We start from the raw sequence: 26972 nt of genomic DNA on the forward strand, positions 1-26972 counted from the left end.
GGAGAAGGCAGGGCAGAACAACAATTCTGGTAGCTGACTGTACTGTGTTGAAACAAGCCAGAATGAATTTTGCAGGTGGGAATCAAGTGCTTGATTAATACTTTGGGGAGAACATAAAACTACAAGCAACTTCAGTGGCCTGTTAGCCCATCATGATAATTCATATTTATAATCAGTAAGCCAACATGATTTTGACATGATTTACTACCCTTGAAACTGTGGTTTATTCACTGATACAGCACTCAAGCATCACATTCAATTAAAAAACAGTTGTACACTGGCTTACAGTGATAGAAAGTCCATGCACAGATAATGATTTTACATGGGTGAACATTCCTTAATGACAACGTTCACCTTAAGTCTGTTACAGCACAATCGAGGCACAGTGTGCCATTTCAATTCTAAGACTTTTCCTGGAGCTAAATGAGTGCCCAAAAGACTAACTGTAATGTTGGTTGGGAACGATTATTTCAACTAATCAATATAGTTGACTGTGGTCATACCATCTTTGGTTCCTACTAACAATGGTTTCCTGGAGGTAACTGGAATGGTTTGATGGTATTTGGTTGGAGCAGTAAGATTAATGTAGACGAGGGGTACAAAGTGTGCAAATGCAGCAACTTCAACGTGCTTAGCATATCCAAAGAGATCTGAAAGCTGATGCCATTTTCCTTCTGAGCAGTCATTCCAAAAGTCAGGATCTTATGGAGTAGCTTCTAGGTGAAGACAACTCCTTGGCCAACTGAGATGGGCAAAGTAGTACTAAGTGTTTCTGGAAGGAGGATAATTTTATGTATACGGATGGCTTTGAACTGAAGTTCCGGTGTTTTGGGTTTGGCAGTGTGAATGGAAAAAGGACCAGTTATCTTTTTCCTTAGTAAACTCAAACCATTATTAAAAGCATATGTGTGTAGCGTGTTACGAAAATGATTGCATATTCAATAAATACTGTATATCTCTGTACTTAATAGCTGGTGTAGCCAAGTATTACAGCTTCATAGATTTTTCCAAATGGAGATCAATCTGTGGAGGCCCATTTTAATCAGGTTCTAAAGAATTAAGAACCAGGTCTATGAACCCAGAAACACTTGAGCCTTCCTGCTCCCAACAGTTTGAGTGAATTCAGTCCCCATTCTTTCTGTTTTCAGCCAGCATCATCCTCTTCAGCCAGACCTTTTCCAATCAAGTTTTTTTTACCAGTGTTTTAATTTTTTTCTTGTTAACCCCATTCAGTCAGTCACAAAAAGTGAACTATGAATTGGTACCAATAAATGCATTTATTTGGATGGATTTGCTTGATCCTATATAGCGCAATATTTTCAAAGGAAACTTCAGAAAGTGGCTCTTTGTTTGAATTGTGGCATGGATAACAACTGCTCAGAAAACCAAGTTAGGATTATAAATATCACTAGGGAACACAGAAGTACTCTGTATGAACCTAAGTTGCTTTTTTTCCCAAGTCACTGAAAATAAATACTTTGAAGTCGAATAGGGATCAGGTGACTATAATGGATTCATTGGTCAAGAGACTATCTAAAGTTAAAACCTTGTATCTGATAAGGACAGACACATTTTATTTTTATTTATTTATTTACTATCCTGCCTTTATTATTTTTATAAATAACTCAAGGCGGCAAACATACCTAATACTGGTTCCTCCTCCTATTTTCCCCACAACAACAACCCTGTGAGGTGAGTTGCAATTTATCCATTGAGGGTTCTTGTAAAAGTCTTGACATACTCAAGTCGTATTTTACAAATTTTCTGTTTGTTCAAGTGAACTGAAAAAGTTAACTGTCAAGAAGACTTAACACAAGATAACTGAAAATAGTTTCACATCATGGCAAGCTTGGTTTGGTCAGGAATCCTTGCCAACAAAGGTAGGATAGCAATTTTCTAATTTTGTTCAGGTCCAATTATGCCTTCTTATAAAGCAAATATTGTTTAGGAGTCTATAAAATAAAGCAAATCTCACTAATATGAGTATATCTGAATCGAAACAGATTTTGAATACCTAGTTGTGCGAATTTAAGAATATCATGAGCTTATCCCCTATAGTCCTTGTGTCGTACCTCTACAAATGATGCATGGTGTGTTTCCCTTGCATCCTACTCAGCTTGTGTAGTATTATTTGATTTATATTTTGAATTTCATCACCACCCATCTCACTCAAACTCTATTAACATAGAGTTCTGTATGTATTGCATCTCTGTAGTTCAAAATGGCAGCTTCTTGCTGTGCACACAAACAGCAGCAATTCAGCCCACCAGATTTCTACATTTTCAGTAACTCAATAATAAAACGTTTTTCGCTATGCATGATTGTAAGTTTTCTAAAGAACTGGGAATATAGCATGCCATGTTCTGTCGTACAGTGGGTTTCTTCAGAGATCGCATTTATGTATTTGGTAATGGACGGTAAAATGATAAGTGATCAACATAATAGTCTGGATGTCTCGGGTTGTGTATTTTTATTAGGGAGATTTTGTCTTTTTCCTTTCTTTAGCTGATTCTGAGCAGCTGACCATGTTTACCCATACCTTTGGATGTTGTGATTTCTTTTTAAGCAGAAACTAAGCCATGCAATTTAAAAGTACTATCTAGTGGGTGGTATATGTTATGTCTGGTATTTGTTACAATCATAGTAAAACTATTAGAGACAATACCAGGGAGACAGTCATTCAGTGTGCCATGTTCTTGCAACTTTTCTATTGAAATAGTAAAATTAATCCTTATTTCAGGTGATAGAATAAGCATTTCAAGTGCTTAAATAATTAAGACTGCCTATATTCTGTTCCCTGTAAAGCCAGCCTGTATGTCTGGATTAGAATAGCCATATGGGATGACATAAAACAGTCTTGTAACCCTATGGAAAGGAAAGAGGAGTAAGAATTAGGCCTAGGAGAATATGAATGGTTATTTGTTCAATGCTTTCTTTTCATTTGAACTCTTAATGTCAATATGTGTGTGCAATCTTTGAAGATGGAGCCTCTTTTACGTTGAAAACCTAAAACATTATGTTGAAACGTGTGAAAATATATGTGCATTTTTTTGCCTGTGTTTTAATGTGTTCTTGCTATAAAATTATTCCCTTTCTGACTGATACATGTTGGCCATAATCATTTGTACCATGAGTTCAACATCTATACGTTGAGGATACCTTTACAACCTAAGTTTTCTTCCTTTTTCCTGGAATGCATGTGAGCTAAATGACTGGATATTGGTCACATTTTGCTTTCCAATCTCAATCAATCAATCAATCAATCAATTAAGCCTTGCAAGTTAAAAAAAGCCTTTAAAAAACCAACAACACATTGCAAACAATACAGCCACTGACCTGCTGTTCTGTATTGTGCCCAATAGTTACATTTGTAGTTCCTTTCCTGTAAGATGCTTCTTCTGTTTAGTACAGCCAGCAAAAGATGAACTTTTCAAACCATTGATTTAATCAAATCTCCCTTACAAAAATCAGTCTAAATCATTCTTCAGGTTTGTGGAATCACAGCTGTAGTTGTTAAATCCTTGCACCACTTATGCATAATACTGTTGAGAGCCAGGCAGCATACGAGTTTAATAAATTAGTAAGTATAATAATTTAGCTAGCATGTTACTTTTTTTTTTTTTTTGGTGTTAACAGCACATAAAGAAGAGCGGAAGATTGAGGATAAACCAGGAGAGCCTTCTGTGACGTCGAAGAAAATTGTTGGGCCAGTATCTGCAGTTGAGAAGCACGTGTCTTCCCAAACCAGAAGTCTCCCTCTGAGGAAACCACCCCCATTGCCCAGTACTTCGCTTACGAAGCCTCCAATGAAACACTCAGCAGCAGGTTTTAAAGGGGTAATACCTAAGAAGACTTCGCTTTCAACTGGTTCTCCTGCTTCAGGCACTGTGTCATCCTCAAAGTCGTCTTTGTCCTATGGAACCTCTTCCATGTCTAAAAAACCAGTTCCCCTCTCTAGCACAGTTGCGGGGCTTAAGAAGCCCATGATGTCTTCCACTTCTTCAACAGTATCCTTGCCTCCACAAGCGAAGCTAACTGCAAGCCCCAGCCAGTCGCAACCCAATTCTCAGATTCGACAAAACATACGGAGATCTCTCAAAGAAATTTTGTGGAAAAGGTAGGATCGCTGCAGACACACAACACACACTTAAGATAATCACACTACGCCTGAACAGCATAATGCATGGGTCTCATTTATTATTTCCTTTTCACATTAACTTTCAAGTTAAGTTTATGAAATCCCTTTATAATGTCATTAATGGGCTGCTGTTGAGAAGCAAATACTTTAAAGCTTTAAATGAAGGGTTTTACATTTCAGAACATTCTAAAGAAAGGAATGTGGTTTGGTTGATGCCTTCCTGCTCTAACAGCACCAGTTGTCCTAAATCATTAACAGCACTTATCAAATGCACCTTTACAGATAGTTATTTTAAATGATCCAGAAATGTGCCAGTGATGAAGGGTGGAAATCCAGATCAGAAGAGGGCCATTCACCCTTCAGTGTTCTGTGGAGTTCTTGGTGCTCCCTGAGCTTGGTTGTTCACTCACAGGCATTTCTTTACCAAGAAAATCCAAAAATGCTAGCGAATCTCTGGAAGCTTAGCATTCAGGCAAATGAGCCATCAGCAAACACACAAACCACATGTATACACCATTCAAAAGACAATAAAAAATCTAGGATGGAAACAGACTATAACACATCCGCTCCAGCAGCCCACACTCAGATAAGCAGGGATCAGCACCAGGCAAATAATCAGGCAGAAAGCAATACTCTAATCAAGGAACCACCAAGCAGGAAACCCTGCCGACGCTGGCAGGGCAAGTGACTGTATATACAGTAAACAGGCAGGAAACCTCACAGTCCGTCACACTGATGATGTTACCTAGCTGGGTATTGAAACATTTGCAAGCAAACCACCAAGCTCAGAGAGCACCAAGGACTCCACAGTTCAACCCTGAGCTACAAATATTCTCTTCTATTGGAGATCCGTTAATGAGACTAATTGCAGAAGACTACATAGCCCTTGGCTGCCTTTAGATTAAGCTATTAATACTGTCTTTTTTTTCTCCAGAGTAAATGACAGTGATGACCTGGTCATGACAGAAAGTGAAGTGGGGAAGATTGCACTGAATATTGAAAAAGAGTTGTTCAATTTATTCCAGGCTACAGATAATCGATATAAGAGTAAATATCGCAGTATTATGTTCAACCTCAAGGACCCCAAAAATCAGGTTTGTTTATATATAGCAATTATTTTGACTGCTTTTATTTTCCTGCAGGCAACCTTTAACTTAGAAATTAATATGAATTATTGTATATTGCTCTGGAAACAGAATATGTTAAAACTAAGAAGTCTCAGATTGTTCAGTTTTGAAAAAATAACTAAACACTTGATAGATGGATAAATTTATATATAGTGTAAACAGAATTTGGCTTCCCTCATTTCACTAATTAGTCATCTGGTTAATATGGTATTCATATGGCTTGGTAGTGTGCATTCATTACAAACAAAAGTACTTACTAATTAACTGTTAATATTTAAACATTTTCAGCTTCAGGATGTAGTATTGAATATCAACCTGGGTAATTTTAAAGGGTGATTAATGACTATTAGGGATATAAGACTGCTATCAAACCCACCCACTCTTAATTGGGTTACTTGTATTTTATGTTGAAATGTAGGATTTAACATTCCTTTTTAATGCACAAAGAGATAAATGTAAGATTTTTCATAAAAACACAAAAGTAATGGATGAAATTGACCATATACTTCATCAAATTGCTCAGTATTATTGTTTTTTGGCAACCACATTCAAAAGAATGGGTGTTCTTTAGATTCACAATTAGGACTACCTAAATTGATATTATTATTTATTTATCTAGAAGTCTGTGTTCTTTCATAAACTGTAATAAAATCAATCTTCTCTCCAGGGTCTTTTCCATCGCGTTCTTCGAGAAGACATTCCTTTGTCAAGGCTCGTAAGAATGAAGCCTGAAGAGCTTGTATCTAAAGAGCTATCATCATGGAAAGAAAAACCAGCCAAATCAGTAGGAAATAATTTGTTTTGCACATATTAAGTAAAAATTGTTGATGAGGTTTTCTTATTAAATCCTTAATGCTTAGGGGATACGATTAGTAAGAATGTACTACGGTTGTTGTTTTTTTTAACAAAGTGGCAATTACAATGGATTTTGTAACTGGTTACAGTCTAGTACAGTTATTCCCAACCTGATGCTCTCTAGTGATTATTGTTATATTTATTATTTGACTTCGACACTGCCCGACTCCAGTTGTCTCCAGGCAGCTCACAAAATAGAAACAAACAGCAATATACCATCCAGATTGTATGAACAAATGGCAAATCTGGCCAACAGCACATGCAAACACTGTACAAGGGGTTCCAACTAGCCTAGCCTGAGCCTCGGAGTAGAGCCAGGTCTTGAAGGCCCTCTAGAATGCCACTGAGGGGAAGCAACCTAGGTCTCACGGGGTACCTCATGCCAGAGGAGAGGTGCCCAATTGATGGCCCAGCTTCATTGAAGGAAACCAGAGTGTGCCCACTCTGGCCGGGCTACCATGGGAGGTAGGTGGGACGTAGATTATACTGGGACTACAGCATCCATGTCAACTGGAAATGTTGGGAGTTGCAGTCCCAAAAGTAGAAAGTTTGGAGTAGTGCTTAAAAACTAACCAAATAATCTTTTTTTTTAAATAGATAATGGCATCTAGACGTAAAACCTTTGAAAATAAAAAAATGGCTGTGAAACAAGAACTCATCCCAGATGTTAACATGGAAGATTCCCCACCAGTGTCTGATTCCGATGTAAGTATAGTTTATTTGAGATACCTGATTTTATGCATCACATGTTTGGTAGCATTCCCTAAGCTTGCGTTTCTCAGATGGACTTCAGTTCGATAATCTCCAGACAGCAAGAAATTATGAAACGGGAAGTCTAGCCCATCACTTGGGCACCAGTTTGGGGAAGGCTCTTTGAAAAGACAGCTCTTAATATGAAAAGGAAAAATGCCATGTAGTTTAAAATGCCATACTTCCCAATCTTGTAATATGACTTGATATCAGAAGAAGAGGCAGTCCAGTCCAGCAGTGGGATCTACAAGACATACTGTGGGTTCCAATTCTATGATGGTATTAGCCATTGCCTACTATTTCTCATTTGGGCATGGTTCTTCATCAGAAAACACTAAAATACTTTAAATTCACCTAGAATGTGCCTTGTATCTCTGTTCAAGGGTTCCAGAATTCAACAGGATGAGGGTTATCCTCAAGTTATGGGTAGATGCCCATTGCTCTTTCTACTTCTTAGCAATAAGGGCTGCTTTTTAAAAAAAACCTGTTCTGTTCTTACTCCAAGAATTACTTTATTTGCCTACATGGCTGAGGTGAATTACAACAAACAAAAACTCATGTTACTCTCTGCATCCTGTACATTCACTGTTAGGAGCAGCAAGAGTCAGATCGAGCAGCACCTGAGAAGAACAGCGCTCCTGTTTTGGATGTTTTCAGCAGTATGTTGCAGGACACCACAAGTCAGCATCGTGCCCACCTTTTTGATCTGAACTGCAAAATTTGTACAGGTAGGTGTTGCTTAAATCCTCATGTGATGGAAATCTAAACTGTCCAGTGGACGTCAGCTGCTCTGAATACAAGCTCAGAAACAATTAGGGATCTGAACTGACAGTCAAAAAAGTTGAGTTGACAGACTTTCAGATAAAAACAGTTCTTTTCCATTTATTTATTTAATTAATTCAATTTTGGCGCCGTGACTCTTGGTGGCTCACAATATAAGAAACAAAATATAAATACAATACAATAAAAATGCAATAAAGGGAATATAGACAGTCCTCGACTTACGACTGGAATTTCCATTGTAAGTTGAGTCACCACGTGACCAGACCTGATTTTATGACCATTTTTACAGCGGTTATTAAGCAAATCCGGTTTCCCCGATGGGTATTTTTTGCTGGAAACACAATCACATGACTGCATGATGCTGCAACCGGTCATAAATACGAGCCGGGTGCCAAGTGCCTGAAATGTGATCATGTGACTATGGTGTATGTGCAACTTTTGTGACATTCAGAAATACTTTACAGGCCATAAAGAACCCATTCTGAGGCTGTCGTAACTTCGGACCATCGTTAAACAAATGGTCTTAAGTTGAGGACTGTTGTTTATTCATTCAATCACTTTTGACTCTTCGTGACTTGGACATGGACCAGCCCACGCCAGAGCTTCCTGTCGGTCGTCACCACCCCCAGCTCCCCCAGGGACGAGTCCGTCACCTCTAGAATATCATCCATCCACTTTGCCCCTGGTCAGCCCCTCTTCCTTTTGCCTTCCACTCTCCCTAGCATCAGCATCTTCTCCAGGGTGTCCTGTCTTCTCATTATGTGGCCAAAGTATTTCAGTTTGCCTTGAATCAGAGATTCACCTCTCTTATTTTTTTCACAGCAAACCTATGAAGTGCATTAATTATTATTTATACAGACATTTCCAGGCCCCCTCCTGGCCTTAAAAGAACTAAATACAAAGAATAGAAACAAAATACTAAAACAGTGCATTAACACTAAGGAGAATTAAACCTTCAGTCTTGATTGATACCCACTAAAACCAGGCATAATAATAAATGTTTTTCTTCCCAGTTAAGTTATTAGGGATGGAATTATTGTGTCCTCACCTCTAAGGGAATTCCATAATCAGGTTGTCATGTTATATTCACTGAAGTTTTACAAAGAGTAGCTTCATGGGTCTCTAAGGCTCATGCTCTGCTCCCTATTCATGAAGCTATATACTATAGCCACAAACCCTGTTGCAGTGATGGATGTTCATTTTGGCTACCATACAGGTCAGATTTCTGCATCTGATGAAGAATCAGCTTCAAAAAAACCCAAATTATCAACTGCCAAGAAGACAGAACCAAAGTCAGAAACTAAGTTGAAACCCGAAAGCTCAACACCAACAGATGATGCCGAGGTCGTAAAAGAGGAAGATCTGGAGAATGCCCCAGAACCCACTGCTGAACCTGCAACTGAGACCGTTTCTCAGCCAACCTTGGAAAGAACTTACATTCCTTTATCACAAGTGCAAAACAACTCCGAATCTTCTCTGTCCACTGAGAGCTCAGCCTACCCCACATCTTACACCGCCGGGGTCATCACGACAGTGACGGTCTCTGGCAAAGACCCCCGCACAGCTGTGAGCACTTCAGCAGCTTCGGTTTCTGCTGGGGTTTCTCCGTTGCATCCCTCTCCCGCTCCTGACAAAGTTTCAGTAGCGGAGAGCAAGCCAGAAATATTAAGACCTGTTTTACCAGCTCCAAAGTCAATCTTAACAAAACTGTCGTCATCAGACCCAAGATACTTGGCAGGTCAATCATCTTTAAGTGTCAGGTATGCTATGTCCTGTGATTAGGGGTGATCATAGCCTTTAACAAAATGGGGAGCGGGGGGTGCATATGCATGTGCATGTAATTAAGGGACTGTGGAGGAAGCAAATCTTATGTTCCCCAGCCCAAAAGTTCATGGTGTCCATCTCCTGCCAAATCCAAAATACTTTTCTTTCGTGGAAAAGCAACCTAATTTTTTTATTCGGCTCTCAGGAATAATAGAATACACGTGAACCAGCAAATTGTGGGAAGTTTGGGTTCAGTGCTGAGTAGCCAAGTTGCAGCTGAATTCTGATGCAGCATCAGCTGCTTCAAGTTAAAAATGTTTAAAACGTTTGGGATGGAGAAGGTTGTTATGGGGAAACCTTTTGAGACTTTTTTTTTTATGGTTTTGCAGTATGTCAGAGATTTGGTCCCCCCAAGAAGGAGACACATCCCTATTCCTTTCTCGTCTGAATACCATTTGGAAAGGCTTTATCAACATGCAGAGCGTGGCCAAGTTCGTCACCAAAGCTTATCCCGTCTCTGGGTCCTTTGATTATCTCAGTGAGGTAGGATTTTGACATGCATACCACTTTTCTCTGAACACTTTTGGAATCTGTTTTTCTTATTAACTGGGTTTTAAGGAACAAAAATAGTATGTGACAGCTTCATTATACATCAGTTATGTATACATTAGTCTGCAAGCTGAAGAAATCAACTCTTTAAAAAGCTCATAAATGATTTTGGTCCAGCTGGGAGCAGACAGTTGTGCAGAGCTGGATATTAAACTTAACAGTGAAGGAAATTGTAGCTGCATGTTTGCAAAGGGATTTCAGTGTTTCTACTTGGATGCAAGTAGGTTCCTTTTAGAACAAGACAACTTTGCACCAGCAGCCAGTTCAGAAAAAGGAGGTGCAATTTCCAGCAGTTGATTATTGGTGCAAGCTGCATATTTTGCAGCCTTTTGCGACGAAAGCACTTTGTTTACTTATTTGACCCGCTTGCGTAGTGCTTTCTGGGTTCAAAACGGGGTATAGCAGTGCACAAACCGAATTTCTAATAAGTCATAGTACAAAAATGACATAAAACTACAATAATTAAAACCATTCATAACATGTAAAAGGAGCAGGGGAGAAATGGTGCTGAACTTCATTCCAGGGAAGGTCTAATTGAATAGAGAGTTCTAAGTGATTCAGAGTTGCTGTTTCCTGCGCATGGTGAAGCACTACAGAGAGAGAGCAGCCACGCTGAAAACGCTGCTACACGTGGAAAATTGCAGGTGGCGATCTGCCATTTGCAACACATGCAGCAGGCCTTCCTCTGATTCTTGAAGATGGCCGAGGTCTAAATAAATCTAGGAAGCTGATCTTCCAGTTAGCTTCTGGCTTACAGTATATATACACACATCTTTATTCTGTGGTCAAAGTTCCTCCCAAACAGGTCTTTCTCAGTAGAGCAAATTACAAGGCAAACAAACAAAAAAACCCCCCAAATAGTTGTTCTAAAAGATAAAACTAAGCACAAAGCATGTACTGGTAATGGTGAATTAGTGAGGTGGCTGCACTGCCTATCACATCATATCCTCTGCTGATCTGTTAATAGTAAATACTGATGGGTGTTTTTAATTGTAGAATGTTTTTTAAAACATTCTATGGTCTGTTTCTTATTGTACGCCACCCAAGTCACATCTTATCTGACAGGCAGCTGCATAAATTAGGGGGAGAGAGCAAGAAGAAAAAAGTAAACCCAACTCTGTTTTAGAAATTAAAGTAGCTGAACAATAGTTGTAAGGACACACTTCCGTTCACATTAACTAACGGGAAAGTCAGATACCTATCCAGAAGCCTTCTGGAGAACTTGATGAGAATAAAAATAATATATCTTAAACATTCAGCATGTTAAAAGAAGACCACTTAACGGCCACATTCCTTTATTGGCAAGAGTTGGCATGTTGCATTATACTAAATGGGGCAGACTAGAGTGATGGAAGTTTTGTAAAGAAGGGCAGTAAATGAACCACACAAATAAATGGTAAAAGGAATCTTGTTGGCTTTAAAGTAAGGTAATGGTGCTCATTCCATTCAGGATAATACAGCATTAAGCTGCATGGCAGGTACTGCATCATGATTGTGTAGTGAGGTTGAGGGCTGATATATTATGGTCGATTGCAATTTACTTTATGGGGTAGATGCCTGAGTTGGTAAGAAGCAGTGATGTAAAGTAACTCAAAGTCTGGAAGGAAAACACAAAACTGTTATTTAGATGCAGTTATCAAATGGGACGTCTGTAATTGGATTAAAAAAAAGAATTAGGTTGACACACACACAATCATTACTTGTTTTTTTTTAAATCCTTTGTGATTTGAAGAAAGTGTCCCTGGCATTTGCACAAACCCACACACTTGATGCATGATGCTCTTTGGGGTTTGCATAAGAGTTGGATGAGGACATAGGACAGTGGTTCAAATGCTGGGTGGGGAATACTGGGAGTTGAAGTCCACATACCTTAAAGTTGCCACGGTTGAGAAACACTGTGTTAGATGTTGAGGAGCTCAGGGTGGCATACATAGTGCCCCATCCCCTTACATTTCCATACAACCACCCTCTGAGATGGGTTGGGCTGAGAGAAAGTGGCTGGCCCAGAGTTACCAGGGAGCTTCCATAGTGGAATCCTGACCTGAACCTGCATCTCCCCAGTCCTATTTTAACACCACTACGTCATGCTGGCATTTCTCCGCTAATCTGTTTCATAGATAAGCTATACATTTTAAATCTAGCAAAAAATTAAAAGCAAATTTAATAACTTGGTAACTTTAATAATTTTGTATGAAGTTGTTGTTGTTGTTAGTTGCCATCGAGTCGTTTAGGACTCCTGGCAACCCTACGTATAACAGAACGAAATGCTGTTCGGTCTTGCACCATATGACTGACTGTTCCAATGTTTGCATCCCTTGTTGCGGTAATTGTAACAATCCATCGCATTGAAGGTCTTCCTCTTTTCCATGGCCCTCGACTTTACCAAACATGATGTCCTTTTCAAGCGATCTGTCTTTCCTGACGATGTGCCCAAAGTATGAGAGTCTAAGCCTAGTTATTTTTGCCTCTAGGGAACATTCTGGTTGTATTTCTTCTAAAACTGATTTGGTTGTTCTTCTGGCAGTCTATTATATTTTCAATAATCTTCGCCAACACCACAATTCGAATGCATCAATTCTTCTTCTATCTTCCATTTTTAATGTCCAACTTTCACGGGCATATGTGGCAGTTGAGAAGACCATGGTGTGAGTCAGACGCACCTTTGTTTTTAAACTGACATCTTTACTTCTGAAAACTTTAGATAGGTCTTTGATGCAGATTTTCCCAGTGTGATTCGTCATTTGTATTTCTTGATTACTACTTCCCTGTAAGCTAGCAATATTGTAGCGTAGCTTAAGGATTTCCAAATATGTTTTTTCTTGTATCATGCAAGGTAATAGTTGTATACATAAAAACTGCCTGGTCATATGGACCTAGTTAGATGATCCATTTTGACTTTCTTATGAGAGGAAACAAATGTCAGTTTTTTTTTCTATTAATGTCCTAGGTCAGAACCCCTCTAGTTATTCTTGCTGAGATTGTTGGGAGTAGCAACACCATGAAAGCCTCAAGTTCTCTAACCTTGTGCCAAATAGTTAGATATAAAGGAGAGGATAATAGCCCTGATTATAGAAAGATAAGAATATGACTTTTCTTTATATATTAACTCTTTTTTATATACTAGCTATTACAGTATGAACAGAAAACTTTCCCTCAAATTATGGCTTCTTCTCATGTTTTCTCTTTAGGATTTACCAGACACCATTCATATCGGCGGGAGGATCTCACCAAAGACAGTGTGGGATTATATTGGGAAACTTAAATCCTCTGTATCAAAGGTACTCAATTAAAAATCAAGTTTGGCAGTAATCCATTTGAGATGATGATGATGATGATGATGATGATGATGATGATTGGGGCCAAATACATCTTCAGAGTAATTCTGCTGCCCAAGGGTGGAGTTAAGTTCAGTTTGAATTTCTGGTACAAGCAATCGCTAATGTGTTCCGCTCTACATATTTTGAAATAGCAGGAACTTTACAAAGAATTGTGCAATGCAGCAGTCAGCCAGATTTTCTGAAGTAAACTATATTGATGAGCCTTCTTTGCTCCTCCCTGGTTAGTTCTATGTAAATAAGTATTGTATGGATTGTATGTATTTTTGAAAGATAAGCAACAGATTATAACCGCTTGTTATCTCTGATTTAAGATTAACCATCACAGTAAGAATTTTTGCTGGTCTGTTACAGGGCTTTTATTTTGATATACCTCTGAATATTTTTAAAAAGCATTGTGTATCAGAACATTTCAATTATTAATGATAATTTTACAATACCTTGAGTTTAATAAATTGGTGGGGACTTTTTAGATAGGCTAGTTAAGATTTTTTTTTAAGTTTACACAACCTTTGAGATTGCCACCAATATTCTGAACTAATTCTTTCGAAAATGTGGTACCTTAGTGTACGTTGCTTTTATTTGCTCTTTTTTCAAGAATCAGTATTTTTCCTTTATATTTTTATATTCCAGGAATTGTGTCTAATCCGTTTCCATCCGGCCACAGAAGAGGAGGAAGCTGCCTACATTTCTCTCTACTCCTATTTTAGCAGTCGGTGCCGATTTGGAGTAGTAGCTAATAACAACAGACATGTCAAAGACCTCTATTTGATCCCCCTCAGTGCTAAGGATCCTATTCCATCCAAACTTTTGCCTTTTGAGGGACCAGGTAAGCAATAAATTATAGGAAGCACAACATACCTTTAGCTTCCAAGTTACAGCTACAACCATTACACCACACATGACACACTGTATATGTTTCAGTAGAAATTGGAGAGGGTGATTGCAAAAACTTTAACTCTACCACAGTTCATCTCAAGTGCATCTTTGTGGGTGCGTGGATGTAGGTATGTAATCATAGGTCATTTATTTATTCATTTAGCATATTACATGGCTGCCCATCTCACAAAATGTGACTCTGGGTGGCATACAAACACGCGCGCGCACACACACACACACTTTGTAATAAGAAAAATATAATCTATGATTATAGCCATATCTTTCCCTAGAGGACAAGGGTTTTTTGCTCTTCAAACAGGCGTAGATATACTAGCCAAGTTTTAAAACATTAACACACAACATGACATGCTGCAGGTCTGAATGCTATCTTCATAGAAGTTTATAAAATGAAATTCGGGTTGGAAGGTAGGATCTGCTTGCCCATTGTTGAATGGTGTTTTATATAAACAAGTATCTTCTGAGTATGCTTGATTTCTCATATCACAAATTTTACAAGATCTCTAGGTTTGGGTACAAAGTTTCCAAGTGAAGTAAAGGAGTGGGTAGATCTGAAGTTTTGAAGTAGCAAATGAGACATACACTAAATGCCTAATTTGGACTGTGACATCACCTCAGTCAAGCTTTGACACATGGGATAGGATATTCCAATAAAAATGACATTCTTAGCTTTGAAGACAGGGTTTTTTGCCTAATAATAGATTTTAATTGAACATGTATGTTATCATCCTGGAGAAAATCAATCTATGTAGTCAAGAACAGTCAACACTGACTCGATGGCACATCACCATCATCGTTGCACATTCTTACTGAAATTAAAAGTTAAATGTCTATACTTCTATATTCCTGATCTCTGAGAAATCATACAGATGTTCTTGTAGAGAGAACGTCTGTATGCTACACATGTAAAGCAAAATAGCTAAAAATGTGCTACAATAGGTGGGCAGAAAATGGCTTCCTCCAGAAATTCTCTGGATCTGGGTATGCAAGCAAATGAGAACTAAAGAAAACAAGAAATGTACCCATTTTATCAAAACCAGTAATTCTTACTTTGGATCTTGACTTTGGACCTCTTCCTGCAGTCTTTTCTATCACTGAAAATCTCTGTATAATCATAGTCTAGGGCTGAACTGGCCAACCTGAAAATCACATGTGATCTTTTAGCATAAATTTCTACCAATAAACAGTTTACAATTTTGGCAAGGAGGTTCTTCTTCCAGCAGATGCTGGGTAAATGAAAGAGAAGGAGGGAGACATACTGGTTCTATGAATCACTGGCAGGGAATGTTCCAATTGTGGCTTTCAGTATTAAAACTATTCTGTCCCCCCAGTCCAGATAAAATAATCAGTTTAAGATCTATTGGGCAAATCTTGAGGCTGGCAAGAACCGAGAATATTCCTTAAAAATTGCAAATCACTCTCTGTTCTTCAGGGAAGAGCCATAGTCATGGACAAATTATCAACATTTTGATGAAAGATATCCTTCTGAAGAATGCATGCGTCATTGGAAAACCAGTTCCCTAAGAGCCATTCTAAATCATATAAATAATTTGGTGGGCAAAACAATCTGCTCTAAAAATATCGTCTGTGCAAAAGATTGCCTTGTTGTAAATATTCCACTAAATACTAGGGGAAAGGAAGCTGCTGGGATGTATTCTCCTAATGGGTCTCTCACAACCTGAAAGGCAGGAAGGCAGGTCTGAAATCATCTCTATATCATAAATATCGTTGCTCCTGAAAATGCACATAAGTTGAAACATGTTTACAGTGCAATCCTGGGCATAATGACTGGGAAGTGCTATGGAATTATGATTCCATGCCCAATGAGTAGAGGGATCCAACAGGTAAAGAGAGAATTTTACTCAGCAACAGTCGTTGGATCTGTCCCATGGGAGCAGATTCCAGCACTGGGGTGGTTACAAAACGTACTCATGTGCATCCTGCGAGCATGTCCATTTCTTTGGGGTTTATTGTATGGTTTTGCCTTATATGGTTAAACTTCACATTTTTTGCACATACAAAGGCACTTTGTTCTCTATACAGTTTTTTTTTTAATGCTGAGTGGTTGCTTTCACATCCTAGAATATCCAACTTTTATGGATTGTTCAACCAGTACATATTTCAATGTACTTTTGAGGAGGGAATGATGGTACTCTTTAAAATAAATTCTCAACTGCTATGCAAGAATGTTGACTATCACAACTTCACGAACTGTAGCTACCATTTTACTTAAGAGATGGGGATTATAATACAGCCAAGGACCATGCAGTTCTCAATCCACACTTTCTTAAAAGGAAACATGGAACAGAATTTGTGTACTAATAATTTTGATAAAGATTAGTTAGAGTATTTTCACACACAAGGAGTTGTCTTCATTCTTTGTAGTATGGATGAATGTATAAAAAGAGATATAAAATCATAAATGTTCCCCAGCCCAAAAGATGAATACTGTTTTCAATATATAATCTCAATAAAAGTATTTTATACGAAGTGGTAATTGTCTCTGTCAATTTAATGTTTTGTAAGATAAATCATACCTTTTTAAATAGTTTTTGAAATAAAGCATCAGCTGTACATAGATAGCAACATGTTGTAGGACTATTTTACAAGTACACTTAAGAAGTATTTGTTCTACATCAATAGTTTCCATTTTAGAGTTCAGACTGTTGTTTTATCTGAATTCTGGAGTATCATTTTTTTTTAAAGCCAGTATCAAAAGTCAATATTTCAAAAGTAACAATTACCTCTTGCTCTAATACATTCAAGATGGAAACTACAAAATGTTAAAAGTGTAATTTTAAGTAGGCCCATTGTGTTCAATAGTATTTTCTTCCAGGTAAGTGTATATAGCCCAAGATAAAAGAAAAAAAGACGTTATGGGCAAAATAGATACACTGTATTACTTCCTCACCTGTTCTTGGATATCTAGGCAGTTCTGTCACATGGTGCACACTCTTTCTATAAGAATTTACTTCAACAGATCTTAAAATCAAGAAGGAAAAAGAAAATCTCATTTATAATGGGATTGATATAGTTTAACATTACAAAACCTTGGGAATTTAAAATTGCAATTATTTTAATCCATTTTGTTGAGAAGTTTCAGTGGTTGGTATTTATTTCTTTTATTTCTCTACCAAATCTATAATAAAATTAGAAATTGGAAAAATGGAATAGCCTTATGAATGCTGCAGCAAGGCATCTTCCTTTCCTGTATAAATAAATTATCCCAGCCCCATTTATCATTTCTTCCATGTCTGTGATCCATAAAATTGAGCCCTTCTAACAGCAAGATGGCTGAGGAAGATTCATACATTTTTCTGGTCACTTCTGCTTATTTACTTCCTCTCCCCACACCCTGCCCCTAACTATCACCAGTGCAGGGGAGGGAGGTAAAACAACCTATGTGGATTAGAGTTGTGTAGAGTTGTCCACCAACCGCCACTGCTCCACAATGTCGTCTTGCATTGCAGCACTTTTAGCATTTACAGTATGATCAACAGTATTGTACTGGCTCTACCACAGACTATCATTGCTTTCAGATAATAGCAATATTTACCATTGTCCAGGAACTTGAAATGCTTTCATAGGCACTAATGAATTATCAGATTCCTACAAAATCCACACCAATACACTTTTCAAGACTAGCAATTTCCCGGCAGTAAATCTCAGGATTGGTTTCAGAAGGAAAACTCTTTCAGCTGACACAGCGGCATCAGCAGTGTCTGAAGTTCTCATTTGTATCAACATGATACAATGGAGTAGTATTTCATGCTGATGAAATCTTTTCTGTAGCTCAGGCTTTTCCTTTTCATTCTAATAATTCCCTCAAAAACATGAAATATATTGCTTGTATCCCAGTTGAGACTTGTTTGACAGCCTGAGGGCAACTGTCTTGGGGGATGATGTAAACCAAAGTTAATGTTGGTGTGAATGCCAGCTAGGAATAAAGGGTAAGATTGGAGTTGAGGAAGGGGCAGAGGTGAAAGGAGAGGCATTGAAGGAGTCTTACAGGAGGTTCTACTTGACCAGTAACAAAGGAGGATCATCTCTTGGAAAGTTTGCTGAAGTGATAATATAGAAGTCAAAAATATAGTTTCCCTGTATCCTTACCCGAACATGAAATACAGTATAATCCACCTTGTCACCGTGGGCATCAGAAGTTGATTCCTTTTGAGGATAAAAAAGACAGAGCCTTCAATAGTTTCAGTTTTCATTATGAAAACCTCTAATTTGTCATGCTGTCTAGAAAACTAGGAAATAGCAAAGTCTTTTAAGCAATGAATTTCAGTTTCTTTGTATATTGTCTATAATTCTTCATATATTGTGTACTATTTTCCTTTAAAAACACCAAAATATTTCTTCCATTCCCAAATGAGTTTAAAATCTGTGTACAATGGTGCTTAAAAGATTGTGAACCCTTTTGAATTTTCCATATATAATATAACCTAAAATATGATCTGTCCTCCACACAAGTCCTAAAACTAGATAAAGAGAACCCAATTAAACCAATGAGTCAAAAACATTAGACTCATTCATTGATTTATTGAGGAAAATTATCCAAAGCTTGCCACTTTTGTATGTGGCAAAAGTGTGTGAACCTTGGCTTTCGGTGACGCGGGTGCCCCCCTCGGGCAGCAATAATGGCAACTAAAAGTTTCTGATAACTGTTGATCAGTCCTGCATGTCAGCTTGGAGGAATTTCAGCCCATTCCTCCTTACAGAACAGCTTCAACTCAGGGATGTTGGTGGCCTTCCTCACATGAACTGTCTGCTTCAGGTTCTTCCACAACAGTTCTCTAGGATTAAGGTCAGGACTTTGACTTGACCATTCCAGAACATTAGCTTTCTCTGGCTTTAACCATTCTTTGATCACACAACTTGCTGCATGACCCACTTTCTCTTGAGCTTCAGTTCCTAGGCAGAAACACTGACATTTTCCTGTAGCATTTGCTGGTAGAATTCAGAATTCATAATTCCGTCAGTGATGGCAAGTTGTCCTGGTCCAGAGGCAGCAAAGCAGGCCCAAACCATAATACCATGTTTCACAGATGAGATAAGGTTCTTTTCCTGGAATGCAGGGTTTGCCTTACGCCAAGCAATGCTTATCATTCAAGCCAAAAAGTTCTATTTTGGTCTCATCTGTCCACAGAATATTCTTCCAATAGCCTTCTGGTCTATCCATGTGGTCTTTGCAAACTACAGACAGGCAGCAATGTTCTTTATGGAGAGTAGTGGCTTTCTCCTTGCAACCCTGCCATGCACACCACCACAGTGGTCTCATGAACACAGACATTCACCAATGCAAGAGATGCCTTTAATTAGATGTTACCCTGGGCTGCTCCTCCTGAAGTATTACACACCTTGTTCTGGTGTGATCTTGGTTGGTCAACCACTCATGGGGAGATTAACAATGGTGTTGAATTGCCTCCGTTTGTTCACGATCTGTGGATTGGTGGACTCCAAACTCTTTGGAAACAGTTTTGTAACCTTTTCCAGCCTGTGAGCACCAAAAAACTGATTTTTTGGAGGTCCTGAGGAATTTCCTTGGTTCACGGCCTGACACGTACTGTGTTGTGAAGATCAAACTTTGATAGTGAATACCCAGAATTCCGTTCTTTAAATAAGGCAGGACCTCCCACACACTCACCTGATTATCATCCCAGTGATTGAAACACTTGACTCTAATTTCCCTTTCAAATGAACTGATAATCCTAGAGGTTCATATACTTTTGCCACACACAAATATGTAGCTTTGGATCATTTTCCTCAATAAATAAATGAACAAGTATGTTTTTGACTCATTGGTTTAATTGGGTTCTCTTTATCTAGTTTTAGGACTTGTGTGGAGAATAGATCATGTTTTAGGTCACATTTATGCAGAAATACTGAAAATTCAAAAGGGTTCAGAAACTTTTAATAACTACTGTATGTCTAATTGACGGTACATTTCATTGACCTGTACTGCAAATATCTGTTTTGCAAGTGACATGATCTATGATGAAAAATACATAAATATGATACCCATATACTGATTGGTCTGTTTCAATTCGAATGTAAAACATACTGTGTTGTTATAATACAGACAGCATGTTTAAAACTGAGCCCTAACACATGGGTTACAAATGTGGTGAATTGCTATCTCTTTTTTTTTCCTGTGTTACCATGAGTTTCAATATTTTATGCTCACAGTATTTTTGGTACATTTAAACTACAGACCATCTTCTGGGTACCATTCTGTAACTGAATATGTGAAAGTAATACTTAACAATTCTATTACATAAACGTATGTAGTATTCTTAGCAAATTCATGGAGGTAATGCATCATAACCATGGTGCATTTGTAAATATTTTAATATGATATATGGCATAAGCTTCCTTCCTAAATTATATTAGTTAACCTTTTCATTTAAATATTTACAACTTTTTAATCGTATCAACATTCATATTTCTTAATTGATTATTTAGTAGTAAAATTTTTGACTATATCTTAGAATAAATAAAATAACCAATATACCTGTGATTTATAGTTAATAAAGTACCTGCCAGAGTTAGTAACTCTCCCTAACATTAAAACATTAAATGGTTTGTTTTTTTAAAAAATGGTTCTTTAAATTCTAAACATCTTGTTTCTTCTTTTCCCCTTAGGTCTTGAATCAACCCGTCCAAATTTAATTCTTGGATTAGTGATTTGTCAAAAAACTAAGCGTCCTGCAGCTGTGTTGGAATCAGAAAAGGCTGATGAAAAGAGAAGCCGAATCCAGATACAGGAAGAAATGGAAGTCTCAGGATACCCTAAGGGCAGCACACTTCCACAGCAAGAAAAGAAATCTGCAAAATTTGCTCTGTATTCTGGAGAAACAACAGTTGGTACAACACCTCCTGGTTCTCCTCCACCTCCACCTCCACCTCCAAATCCACCTTCAGAGCCGTCTTCAACAGTAGCACCTTCTGTATTAAAAATATTGTCATCAGTGAAAGCAGGAAACTCAAACACTGTGGCACCATCTAATGTTTCCGGGTCAGGAACTACCACTACTGTGTCTTCTTCTGGTTCCTCAACCTCAAAATCATCCACACCACTTGATCACATTTTGCAAACCCTTTTTGGGAAAAAGAAGTCTTTTGACTCTGTTCCTAAGGAACCTGAAGGTACTCCTACTTTGAAGCCTGAAGCACAAGTTATTGATGACGAACTACCTGCTGCTCCTTTAATAGACCCCATTGTGCAACAATTTGGACAGATGTCAAAAGATAAAGCTATAGAAGAGGAGGAAGATGATAGACCTTATGATCCTGAGGAAGAATATGCTCCAGAGAGAGCTTTTGAAATTCTGGCTGGTGAAAGCAGACTTGAGAAATGCTGTGAAACTTCAGAACAAGAAGATGAAGCCTATGATCCGGAAGATGAAACTATCCTAGAAGAAGCAAAAGTGGCTGTGGATGATTTACCTAATAAAATGTATTTAGACTCTAAAAACAACTCCATAACCACATCGGCCCCATTTGTGCCTGATACAGCTGCTGCACCCTCTTTGGTAGAGCAACAGAAAATGCTGGAAGAATTAAATAAACAAATAGAAGAACAGAAAAGACAACTTGAAGAGCAAGAAGAAGCCCTCAGGCAGCAAAGGGCAGCTGTGGGTGTATCAATGGCTCATTTTTCAGTATCTGATGCTTTAATGTCACCACCTCCAAAATCATCCATAGCAAAAACTGAGTTATTCCAACATGAAAAACAGATTTCTGAAAAATCTGAAATGCCTACTTCCTCTTTTCAGTCTCAAGTGTTCAGCCAAGGAAATGATCCCAGACAAAGCAGGGATCCCCGACAAGCTAGAAGGATTCTCACTGAGTGTAATGAAAGTGTTGACTTTAATGTAAAGCAGCAGGTGATACAGGGAGAATCCTCTGCTGGACAGATTCCTCCATCCAGCTATTCAGGTCCACTGCAAGCTTCATTTGACAAAGAGGATAAATGTCACAATGAAGCATGGATTGCAAGTGAAACGGGTCCTGCTGTCTCTGAGCAAAATGTGCCTATCAATTTTGAAAGTGTTCCACAAATTCACCTGGAAATTATAAATAAACCAGCTTCTATTGAATCATCTACAAGTGCACCTGTTCGTAAAGTACTGCTACCCACACCTCCCAATCCATGTTTTCTCCCCATTTTCTCAGGCTCTAATAATGCTCAGACTGTACCTTGGGCAAATACCTCTCAGGACAGTAATGTTCCAGGGGTCGTAAGAGATTCTTTTTCAAGTCCAGCGTTTACATCTCAGGAGAAAGTTCCTGGTCACTTTGAAGCAGAAAGAGGTCAGTTGAATTATGAAGGTGAAATAAATCCTCCTCCTTGCCACTTTTATGAACAGATGGAATCTTCCACAATTCAAAGTGAGGAAGGAAGAGGTGGTCCTCCATTTTCTTCAGCTGGACAAAAAGGTGGCCCTCCAGTAATGTGTAGTGCTTCTGATTTCCATGGACAAAGGGCTCCACCACAACAGTTTAATGAAGGGTCTAATGTTCCACCAAATAATGATGGACAAAGGGGTCCCCCACCAAACAGATTTCCAGCTCCAAGAGGACCTATTCCTTCATTATTTTCTGCACAACATGGTCCACCTCTTTTTGTTGAAAATAGGGGCCCTTCACCATCATTTCCTGGTGGGCCAAGAGAAAAGGCACCCTCTCAATTTGAAGATCACAAAGAATCGCATGTGGAACAGAGAGAATTTTCAGATTCTCAGTATCGTGAGATGAGTGGTCCTCCTGGGCAGTTTGAAGGATCTGAGCCTCCACAGTTTATGGGAAATAGAGGACCATCCCCATTTCCTTTTGGGGGCCAAAGGAGGCCTCCACCAAATCAATTTAAAAATCAAAGAGGGGGCCCATCAACTCAGTTTGGAGGACCAAGAGGTCCACCACCTAATCATTTTGGAGGTTCAAGAGGTCCTCCTCCAAATCAATTTGAAGGACAAAGAGGACCTGCACCAGGTCACATGCCAGGACCTAGGGGACTTCTGCCCTCCCCATTTGAAGACAGGCGAGCAAGTCCACCACCCAGATTTCCAAACCAGAGGGGTCCAGCACCACATCAGTTTGGAGGACCAAGGGGGCCGGCACCTGCCACGTTTTCAGAACAAAATGATTCTACCCCTAACAGACTTAATTTTCCAGGGCAGTCTCAAGGTATGAAACCAGGCCCCAGACCACTTTTGGATCTTCCAAGCCATCCTCCACAGCACAGAAAAGAGATATGGGACGAATCTGGACCATCTTCTTCTCATCCTAATATTTCAGGGCAAGGTTCTGCATCAGAAGCACAGTGGCCAGCATCTGATTTTCGCGAAAGTCGAAGTAATGACTACAGAGGCCCGGCTTTTGAAGGGAGGCAGAGGGAAAGATTTGAGGGCGGTAATAAGGAAAAAGCCTTAGAGCAGCCCGAGAAATCAGATAATAGATCAAACCGAGGAAATGATGATAGACGGAGGGATCGCGAGCATAATTGGGCTTGGGAAAGGGATCGTGGCAGAAACTGGAACAGGGGCCGGGAGAGGGATTGGGAGAGACACAAGGAGAAAGATTGGGATAAAAACAGAGATAGAAACTACAATAAAGACAGGGAAAGGGATTCAGACCGGGTCAAAGATTGGGAAAGGAACCGGGAAAGAACCAGGACCAGAGAAGGGGATTCTTACCGAAGACGGAACCGATCCAGGAGCAGAGACCGTGACTACGATAGGTTCAGGGACCGGGACAGGGCCCGCAGCCGGGACAGAGAGAAGGAGAGGGACCGAGAGAGGGACCGCGACAAAGATCGAGGGAGGGACCGCAAGGAGCGGAGCAAAAGCCAGGAATGTGACAGAGACTCTAAGCCAGAGTCGCAGGCAGGCAGCCAAAAGCCATTACCCCCAGAAGCCGCTGTTGCTCCTGCTAAGTAGACATTTCAAAACAAAAAAGACCCTTCAGCAAGGAGTCACTTAGAAGTAAAGGGGGGGAAAATGTAAGAATTGACTGTGTACTACTTGTATATACTGTATATTCTGTTAGAAAATACTTTGGTAAAAGCTTTCGTACAAATGAGACGAATTTTGAATTGTAAATGCATATGTTAAGGTAGGAAGCAGGTGCATCCTGGACTTGATACATTTTGTTCATAATGTTTTCTTACAGAATACATAAGACGCAATCCTCCCCTGGCTGGTCACAGTACCAGTGTAGAGATCAGAGGACAGTAGGGCACAGGACCATTGCCCTGCCTTTTTAGAGTCGGGGTCTGTAGGGGTCCTCATAGCTCATGTGCATGGCCTGCTTCCCCCCCCCCCCCCCAGAAGGATCATGGCTGGGGCCTAACAGTTCTACGATGCGGCTTTTTGTGTTTTCCTTACTATTTCCTTTATCTTGAGTTCCCATTTGCAGACATAAAAAATGGGAACTGTCTTCAAAAAAGCACCTTGCTTTTAAAGGATTCAGAGTTGTGTTTTCCAATAACTTGATTGGTAATTTTATGAGGATTTAAGCAAGATCTTAGAAGCCATACCTTTACATCTCAAATCTATAGCGTGTTGGTGTTTCAGGTTCCTACATAACAGCAAAAGTCAATTCTTTCTGTCCTGAGTTAATCTAGTTATAGAATGGCTTTTGTGTACTTAGGAAATGATGGCTGAAGAGCAGTGTTGCTACTTATTTGTAATTTGCAGAGTATTTCAATAAGAAATGTTAAATTTCTAAACTCATATTTTACACGAGGGCATTTTGAATGTAACTTCAACTGATTTAAGAGCTCAGACAATAAATACATATGTCTACCTAGGTAGCTACCTTTCTTATCAATAGAATCTTTTAAAATTCTGCATTTTTACAAAAGGTGAAAGTGATGAAAACTAATGCCCTCTGTACACAATACAACTAAGCTTTAAAAAACACTTACTGGATTTTTTTTTTTAACATAAATTGACTGAATAAAGAGGGGAGGGAAAATAGTTATCTGGATTAATACATCAAGCATTGAGTTGAAGCAGTTTGACTTTTCTTATGGTTATCGGTCAAAAAGATTAATGAACTAAAACAGTTTAGTTGAGCCAAGACTAAGAACATTTAAGTTCTAACTTGGGTGGGAGAGATTTCAGGATGCTGGTAATTGTCGCGTTGACATCAGTGGCACTGAAATTAATTCTGACAGGAATGTGTCTTGTCCGTATGAATTCATGGCTATTGTGATAAAATTGGAGGTAAATATTTGTGTAAAGATTGGAAAAATAAAGTTGTTACTAACAATCCTGTGCTTTAAAAGGGAAGGCTTTTCACTGTGAAATACAGTATTCTATTACTTTTTCTGTATTCTTCAAGTTCATAATATAATTCTAAACCGTACATAGAAAAACATTACCAGTTGAATTGGGTTTATACATTTACAGAAGAACAGTTACTTTGATATTTTTGTAAACATTTGCAAATGTAAAATTAGATTCGTAACATCTGCATTTTGAAATCTGCATTATAAATAGTACTACTCCATAAATAAATCACTACATAGTTATACTTTATATTGGTACATCTTAGTCTTTAAACATCATGGACATGCTGACGTTAAAAAATGGCCTGTTTGCAAACTCTTTTGCAAAGCAGTAAAGAGGTGGTATAGAAACGCAAATATCTACTATGATGTAATTTTTTTATTCAAGATGTTTCTAACTTAAAACCATACATGTAAGTATGCTAAATCAAGTGTTGTTTAGGTTTACTTGACAGAGGTTTCTGTAAATTGTATTTTATATTTCAGAATATATCATTGTACATTAAATGTGGAACTTCATAGATTTTTGTTACTGTAAGTCAAATAAACATCTACAGAAAGCTTTGGCATGAATAGTTTTATAGGTACTGATTAGATCATTAATCATGTAGTATACCAGTATAATCTGGGAAATGATGGCCAGATCTTGCAAAAAAGGGGATATTTCACTCACATTTTTTTGTTTTAAAAAAGATGCTGTATGCTTTTGTTGTGGTTTGGAATTAAGTTCTGTGAGATGCTCCGTTGTGGGTCTGTGCATCTTCAATGTTAAGGTAGCATAGCAGTCATGTGATCACAGCATCATGGGCCAGCTTTCAGTTTTTAAAAGTGGTGGTCATGTATGACAGGCACTTACAGTACCTAGGACTGCTAAGCAGGCAAACCCAGTTTCAAACCTGAGAAGTAGATTCCCCTTCATCTGGGCCAGCAACTCAGACTAACCCTTCAAGAATAGTTCTGATTATCTCTACATCTTTACAGGTCACAAGAATGCTTTTGATTTTCATGAAAGGGGCAGAGTATCTGGTCAGGACCGATAGAAGGAATTGCTTCACATTACATAGACAAAATATGAAATTCGTCAACTTGGACAACTCGCTATAACTATTGACTTCATTCTTCTGAACATGTCTCCTGGTTATTGTATGATTTTGTTTTAAATATGCATTACTTTTAATCCCACTTACATACTGGGGAGACATATGCCATTTAATGTTGGCCAATTGGAGGGCCTATACGGAGAGAGAGAGAGAGAGAGAGAAGCAATTATTTTGCATTTATGCAGGGTTCTGAGTTCTGCAGGTCTGGTAGATTTGAATGTTAATGGTGGACAGGTTGAATCTTTTCCAGTCTTCCGTTTTACCATACTCTTGCCAGCTAATTCGAAGGAGGAAGGAGAAGGGACATGGTGGGAAAAG

The 26972-nt window shown here is 38.7% G+C and overlaps 1 protein-coding gene across 2 annotated transcripts in view; it reads left to right on the forward strand.

The window, feature by feature from the left end:
- Nucleotides 1-26119, forward strand: part of DIDO1 (death inducer-obliterator 1) — a 69229-nt gene extending 43110 nt beyond the window's left edge. For both annotated transcript variants that reach the window (XM_063296949.1, XM_063296948.1), the window contains exons 8-17: nucleotides 3637-4117; nucleotides 5073-5232; nucleotides 5933-6049; nucleotides 6718-6825; nucleotides 7463-7598; nucleotides 8870-9413; nucleotides 9807-9960; nucleotides 13215-13304; nucleotides 13995-14190; nucleotides 20904-26119. In XM_063296949.1, coding sequence (XP_063153019.1) covers nucleotides 3637-4117; nucleotides 5073-5232; nucleotides 5933-6049; nucleotides 6718-6825; nucleotides 7463-7598; nucleotides 8870-9413; nucleotides 9807-9960; nucleotides 13215-13304; nucleotides 13995-14190; nucleotides 20904-24199 — 5282 coding nt within the window. In that variant the 3' untranslated portion in view covers nucleotides 24200-26119. The remainder of the gene's footprint in view (nucleotides 1-3636; nucleotides 4118-5072; nucleotides 5233-5932; nucleotides 6050-6717; nucleotides 6826-7462; nucleotides 7599-8869; nucleotides 9414-9806; nucleotides 9961-13214; nucleotides 13305-13994; nucleotides 14191-20903) is intronic.
- Nucleotides 26120-26972: the final 853 nt, after the last annotated feature.

Source organism: Candoia aspera, chromosome 3 (assembly GCF_035149785.1).
Source record: "Candoia aspera isolate rCanAsp1 chromosome 3, rCanAsp1.hap2, whole genome shotgun sequence".
In the NCBI taxonomy this organism is placed as follows: domain Eukaryota; kingdom Metazoa; phylum Chordata; class Lepidosauria; order Squamata; family Boidae; genus Candoia; species Candoia aspera.